We start from the raw sequence: 7,591 nt of genomic DNA on the forward strand, positions 1-7,591 counted from the left end.
AGATAAACTAAACGTGTGATTCTGACAAGACTTTGATGCAGAGAGGAGTTTGATAGGAAGATAAGATTATCTTTGAAGTCACTCTCACACTATCAGTAATGAAAGGGCATATTTAATTTTAAAGGTCCCTGCCATCATGTACTCACTGAGAATTTCCTGTATAGTTCCCTGAACTTTAGTGACATCAGAACTGAGTCAATTCCTCTCCTTACTTGTGGCAGAGATGTTTAATTTTTTTATTGGTACTGGATCTCAAGGGCATTCGATAGAGGAAAAGCGTTTGAAACAGATGCTTCTGGAAAAATGTGGATGGGGGTTGGTTTGAAGGGAGAATTTAGGAAAAATAAACCCGTCTCAATTATCACAGGTGCAACCTAAAAGACATCATCGATGCAGTCAATGTGTTGCCTCCATGTCTCCTTATTAATTAAGCATTTTTGTGATTTTGTTAATTATACCAGTGAACTACTTACTCAAAACAAATAAAGAGAAAAGCTGCAACAAAATTACCAGCATTATTGGCCTTTTAATAACAACAATAAAAACTGTCCAGAAACCATTGTGGTTTTTAGCCTAAGCAAGCATGTACAGTAGTAGGCCAGTAAAAGTACAATACAATCTGTAAATACATATAAGTGAATAATACAATAAAAACAAATCCAGGTTGGACAGAAGATTTAATCAAAATAGCTGAGGTCCACTTGTAACCACAACTTTCTGCACCTGTGTTAATGCATCCATGTGAAGCAGTAGGCCTGGACAATATAAAATTTAAGGAGAAATTGCTTGGTTAAAATCAAAAACGGTGGTCCTCACATCAGCAGTTAGCTGTGCTGCTTAACATGAAATTTACTAACCAGCATGAGAAACTGTTTTCAACTTAAACTGATGGATTTAAATGTAAAGTATTATCAAACAATGGCTTTCAGCTCAAATACTTGTGCAAAACCTACCATAAAGAAGTGATCACAGCAAATAAAATAAAAAAAATAAAACAATGTATAATGGAAATAATGTGGTGGGAAAAAGAATTTTAGTAAGAATTTATTTTGAGTAAGGTGTCAAAAACCTGATACTTAAAACAAAAACTAACTTGAAATGACATCTCTGTCTCAAGCCACAACCAAAATGTGCCAGTAGCCTGTACGCTGCTAAGTCTTCACCCTGACAGCCAGGAAGAATACATGATCAGTACATTCAGTGGATTTGCTAGACTCTTCTATGGATAGGCCTCTTACCGTGCAAATATCTGTAGTCCAAAATAATAAAACCAACTTAAACCTTCAAGTTTTAAGTGAGCGTTTGCTCCACTGAATCGCACATCTTAGCTTTATTAACATTTTAAAAACACAGGAGATAAGGCCACTCCATTTGGGATGGAAGTTCCGCCCCATTGGTCCAGGCTGGTCCAACGTCTGTGTCCTCAGTCAGAGCTCCCTTGTGTCCTCAAAAGGCGGCTGTTTGGCAATGTGGTTGAAATCCACTGGGGATGGTAAATGTAAAACACAAAAACAACCTGATGGGTACGAGTCCAGCATTTCTGTGGTTCAGTAGGGGGCCACGTCAGTAGTTACAGATTGCTACAGACTGTTATTAAACTCCAAAAGTCACCAAAAGTTCAAGTGACCAGCCACTCTGCTGTCAGTCAAACAGACTGGCAGTTAGGGCTCCCTGGAATACATATGGCCAGGTTGTGTTAGCTTATGTAACAGGCTGTCTGTGAAACAGGTCGTCTGACAGACTTGGACAGACCGTTTCATGTAACCAGGCAAGCAGTCAGTGAGCGAGGGCGCCCATTGTTCTGTCGTTCAATCGTTGAGGTGACAGTCACACAGCTCCTTGTAGATCCTCTTGCGGATGCGAGGCATGTCCTCCTGACTGAACAGCAGAGGCTGCTTCACAGAGAGACAACGGCAGTACTGACAGACCAAGACAAGAAAGACGGGCAGTGAGGGAAAATGATCTACAACCACAGCTAGGCTTCTATATTAAATGCATACAATGACAAAAGCTTCTCTCCCAGCGGCTTTCGCCCCTCTGGAGACAAGTAATGATCAAATTTGTGTAGAAACCTGAGCCAGGAAAGACACTGGAGACACAGCTCTACTTTATTTCTTTTTCTGAGCAGGAAAAAGACAGATAAAGCAAAGAGAGGGGACAAACAGGAGACTAGATATGTGGGAAAGAAAAAAAATTATAATGATGAGCTGTAAAGGTGGGAAAAAATAATGTCTCACCTCAAGGACAAAAACTCCACAGTCACTGTCATTTTTCTGCTGAGGAATACCCTGAGGAGTCAACAAGTCACAGTTACAGCTTCTGGACTGAACAGTTCATGTGTCCATATGTATGCATTTACTGTACATACATGCAGCTATATTGGATGTTTGTTCACTCATCTACATTATTTTTTATTATCTTTACCATGAAACATGCTTTTCTTTAACATAATTACATTACAATAACATTGCATTGCTGAGTCTTCTGTTTATTGTAATCATCTTGGCAATTAGAAGGAGGCTTCCACTTTTTGCATTTGACTAACACCCACTGTGCCAGGTAATATTAATGTTTTAAGGACACAAGGTGAACACAGCATGTGAATTACTGTCAGCACTCGAGGTTACCTTGATGATGGTAATCTTCCAGCCTTTTTGGAAAGCCGTCTGTTTTTTCTCTCTGGCTTCAGACAGAAGATACTTCATAATGTTCTGATAGGTAAACACACATAGAGGATAGAGTTATGCTACAATGAAACTGGTCCAAAGAGCAAAGCATTGTCCCAGCAGCAAAAATGTCAGTACTTCCACAACTCCACTGCAAAACAGCAAACTCATTTCCTTTTATGAATGTTCAATACTTTCATCAAATATTTTCAACAAGCTTCAATTTCATTTCATATTCCAGAACCATCTAAACCATAGATTGTATATAAATATGGACGATGTGACAGCTCCCCAAAAGCCTCCTGGCGGCTGGCCAGTTAAATGTTAAATATTTTCCCCGAAGATGATTTTTGTCATTATGGGTAGTTCTTATCACGCTGATGTATCTTCAAGTTTGATTTTATTTGTTATTTGATGCTATAAAAAGGGGGTTTCATATCATAATTGACAGCTGAACCCTTTTCATGACGAGTCGGGTGTATGGGTCATAAATGACATCACCAGTACAAGATGGCCACGCACATATCCAAGATATTTAGGATTAATTTAAATTGGTTTTTTTGTTTGTTTGTTTTTTTTAAACATAGTATTAGTACTGAAGTCAAACTATTTTGTAACACTTGTATAAAAATCTGAAATGTCCTGTCTGTCCCGAAAATTAGACTAAAGCTATAATAGCATAATAAAACATTAAATAGCCCTGCAGATTGTTGTGAAACATTCTTTTGGTGCTGCACACAGATCGCCACTCTCCGTTGGCTACAGCAGGGAGCGTAGGCCCTAGTCAGTCAGCGTTAATGATGTTCTATCTCGGAAGCAGTTGTCATCCACAGGCTCACCCCAGGGTGTGTCCCCACTACTGTATCTCCTATATACAAAGGACTGTAAGAGTCACTAGATGACAGGCTTCTTCTAAAGTTTGCAGACGACACGGTTTTAGTCAGTTTGCTTCAGGATGGAGAGGTCGACCATGGGCCAGTTTTGAACGACTTTGTTGAATGGTGTGACCACCACAAGTTAAATGTCCTTAAAACTAAAATATGGCCATAGACTTCGGGAAAACTCCCCACTCAACCTCTCCAACCATAATCAAGAGCTCACCTACTGAGACAGTGGAGTGTTACAAGTACCTAGGAACAGTGATTGACAAAAAATTGAACTTTGACCTTAACACCTCTGCTGTCTACAAGAAGGGTCTTCAGCGGCTTCATTTTCAGCGCAGACTGAATACCTTTAATGTGGTCAAAACTTTAATGACATTATTTTAGTTTTTTTATGTTGCTAGACAACCACTGAATAACCTGCTCTGTCAGTTTAAAATCAAAGATTGTAGCGCCAGCGATCTGTAATCCTTGGTTTGCCGCTAAGTAATAACTGTCATATTTGCAGAAACCTGATCACAACTCACAGGTCTGTCTTTTGTTGCTAAAAACATCTGTTTAATAAAATAGACAAACGGAGGGCACTAGCTCTGGCACTGTTTGAGGGTGAAAGGTTTACAAACACACAGGAGACAGGGAAATGGAGATCCTCAGGAAGGTGAGACACCGCTGGTGGTACCGACCAGCTGGTCCTGAAGATTTGTCTTCATGATGGTTGGTTCAAGCCTTATTTTAGGATGACACGGGGACAGTTTGCTGCAGTCTCCAGACAATCCAAGCAACTATAAACTTCCGTCACCACAACTGAGGGCGTCTCTCCATTCATTTGATTGGACAATGCAAAAAAACCCTCAAATGACGTCAGGTGTTTTCTGCCCAGTTGAATTTTTTTCAACTCCGTACGCTCAGAGCGCTCCTTCGAAAATGCAAGGCGCGGCAGGTGCCCAAAATGCGAGGTGCCCAGGGTGCATAAACAGCACGCAGAACGCTCACTGCCGCCTCGCACTGCAAAAAATGCGTTCTGTCTGATCCGGGCTTAACATTGTTAAGGTAGCCAGCAAAATAATTGCCACTCAGCAGTTCTCTTTGGCAGGCATCTATAATAGACAAGTTATGCGTAAGGTCCTGACTATCATAGCCAGCTCTGACCACCCTCTTTTAGAGGAAATTGTTCTTCTCCCCTCTGGGCAGATACAGATTCCCCAGGATACAAATTGACAGATACAAATTTATGCCCAAAATATGCACTGACCTTAGGCTGCAGCTCAGAAGCATCCTACAGTGTTGAGGCTACCATTTCAACTCTTTGGGTACTTTCAGACGAACAAATACATGTTGTACACAGTAACAGCTGTTCTTGTTTTGTTCATGTCTCATGTACATTTGCTTGTGTTTCTGTTCTTTAACCCTATTGCAAATCAAATTTCCCCTGGTGGGACAACAAAGATTGAATTGAATTGGGACTACAGGGTATCCTGGACACTACAGCGTTGTTATAGCCAGACACAGCATGCCTGCTCTTTTCCACTTTTTGTTTTGTTGTACAGATGATGATAGTAGAATTTGCAGCTGCATGGACAGAGGAAGTGTAGCTGCAGGCAACCACGGAGAAGGAAAGATCTGACACAGACAGATGTGACAGAAACTGCACTGATGAAATGCATGTAACAGATTGTGATTTACACACTTTTACATACAACAGTCATTATGTTTTTCTTAACAGTCAGTTAAACAAAAATAATACATATTTTAGCGTTAAGTTAAGATTTTTCATGTATTAGTTTTACTGTTAGTTGACACTGAATGTAATGTACTGGAGGCCACGCCTACTCCCAACTCCCGAATTTTATCTGTTCTCATCTGGCCACCCTACCCACAACCTAAAGACATCAACATAGAGGCACTCACATCCGTGGTGTGTCTGAAGACAATGCCTTGGCTGTCATAGTAACTGATGGTTTTAGTTGCCATGGTGACCGTGATGAGAGACCAGTGGATTTCTAAATGGATGGGAATTAGCAAAAGCCACTTGGAGAACAGGTCGACCTGAAACAATCCCACAAATTAACATACAAACAAATTAGATATCCAAGATTCTAAATGCAGTAGTTGTCTACTACAAGTTAACTACAATAACCCATACTCAATTGGGTTGTATAGAATACAAATCTGATTATGAGGAAATAATTGTATAATGCGTGACAAAGAAATTCCAAAAGCTACACTTCAGGACAAACATGTTTATCATTTCTGTTTGACACAAGATCTCCTTGCATGGCTAAACAATAAGGTGTTTGGAGATGGTGATTTCAAGAACTACTGAAAATATTTCACACAACATTAATTTTACTTGTAGTTAGCAAACTGAATTCACAGCAACTGGGCAACTGCTGCTGCCAAGCCCTAACTCTGAGAGGCAAATTAAAGTGCAATTTAAAGTGAAATAAAAGTGTAGTTGTTACATTAAGGCTTAGCTATTAGCGATACTGTCAAAAGACCTGAAAAATGGCAAAACTCCAAACTGTTCCATCTTCCTCCTTACTTTTTTAGTCCATCTCTTCACACCGTCATAACCCTTGGCAACCAGCTGCTTGTGGAAAAAGCTGTTGAAAAAATGAACCTGAGAAATAATAAAAGACATTAGCACATTACAGTCAAAATTTCATTTACTTATCTATTAAATAAAAAAACATGTCTACCGAAATTATATTCTATATCATTTTGGACATAATGGTATGGAAATAGTAAGCCAGGTTAAAGTGTGATGAAGAGGTTTTGGAGACTGATGAAGACTTACACAGCATTTGTTTATTGAGCTCGGCAGGGGAGATACAGTGCCAGTATACAACGTGTGAACAACACATGCAGTGCCAACGCTGAATCTGAAAAATACTTTCTGTCTGAAGATATTTATCTGACCTATACCTACAGAGACTTACTAAGTGGGTAAATAAGATTATTGTTCACCCATTTATACAAGTGTGAAGATCCAGTTAGATATTGGCTTAAATCAAGACACTATGCTTACCTAAGCTAACCTAATGTCACGTTGTGTGTCATTCAAGCCACATGCAACACTTTCAGCATAGAGCAAGTCATTCTCTCTGTAATTAAGATAATCTCGACCTTGGGTTACCTAACAAATGGACAGTGCATCATTGTCAAGGCAGCTGCGTCACACAACCAAGCAGGCAGAGAGGCGAGATAGAGTCTTACTGATTGTTCTGAAGAATCACAGGCTGTCATCTTTGGCATACTATAGCTCACCAATTCACCCTATCATGACCCGGGGAAACCCCAGTACCCCTTATTTCCTTCACACAAAAAACATTTGCATTTTAAGCCTCCAAACACACCCTCACTTACCTTGTGTTGTGTCGCCTCCATGATGAGTTCTCCATACATATTGATAATCTGAACAAACAGAAACAAAGAGAGAAGTTTCAAAAGATGACTGTCCAACATAATAACAATAATAAATGTCTATGAAGATTCTCAGTCATCCAGGTCATAGTTATCCAATGAAGGTTAAAATCAAGGGCAACTGGACTTGGTTGAAGATACTGGAAGACGTTTCGTCCCTCATCCAAAGGACGTCTTCAGTTCTGACTGACTGGCAGGGAAACTAAGCTATTTAACCTCAGTGGGCTATTTAACCTCAGGGGGCACTTACAGCCTGTGGATACCCTAAATGGACCTTTGTGAAAACAGCCACAAGATCCAAGAAGTACAAAACTACAGTGGAGGAGGAAAAGAAGGTCAAACGCAACAACATTGTGATTCCATACGTGTCTGGAGTATCAGAGAAACTCAGGAGGATTTTCAACAAACATAACATCCCTGTGTTTTTTAAACCCAAGAACACACTAAGACAGATGCTGGTACACCCCAAAGACCGCACACCCAAACACAAGAAAAGCAATCTAGTGTATGCGGTCCAATGCAGTGAGGAATGCACAGACCTGTATATTGGGGAGACTAAACAACCACTACACAAACGCATGGCTCAACACAGAAGGGCCAACTCCTCAGGTCAAGACTCTG

The 7,591-nt window shown here is 40.1% G+C and overlaps 1 protein-coding gene across 2 annotated transcripts in view; it reads right to left on the bottom strand.

Annotated features, from left to right (window-relative positions):
* Positions 1-506: 506 nt before the first annotated feature.
* The window catches only part of LOC123971498, a 13,741-nt gene continuing 6,656 nt past the window's right edge, over positions 507-7,591 (bottom strand). For both annotated transcript variants that reach the window (XM_046050369.1, XM_046050370.1), the window contains exons 5-10: positions 6,914-6,961; positions 6,090-6,167; positions 5,456-5,593; positions 2,628-2,711; positions 2,238-2,288; positions 507-1,919 (exon numbers count right to left, since the gene is read on the bottom strand). In XM_046050369.1, coding sequence (XP_045906325.1) covers positions 1,809-1,919; positions 2,238-2,288; positions 2,628-2,711; positions 5,456-5,593; positions 6,090-6,167; positions 6,914-6,961 — 510 coding nt within the window. In that variant the 3' untranslated portion in view covers positions 507-1,808. The remainder of the gene's footprint in view (positions 1,920-2,237; positions 2,289-2,627; positions 2,712-5,455; positions 5,594-6,089; positions 6,168-6,913; positions 6,962-7,591) is intronic.

Source organism: Micropterus dolomieu, linkage group LG05, assembly GCF_021292245.1.
Source record: "Micropterus dolomieu isolate WLL.071019.BEF.003 ecotype Adirondacks linkage group LG05, ASM2129224v1, whole genome shotgun sequence".
NCBI lineage: Eukaryota > Metazoa > Chordata > Actinopteri > Centrarchiformes > Centrarchidae > Micropterus > Micropterus dolomieu.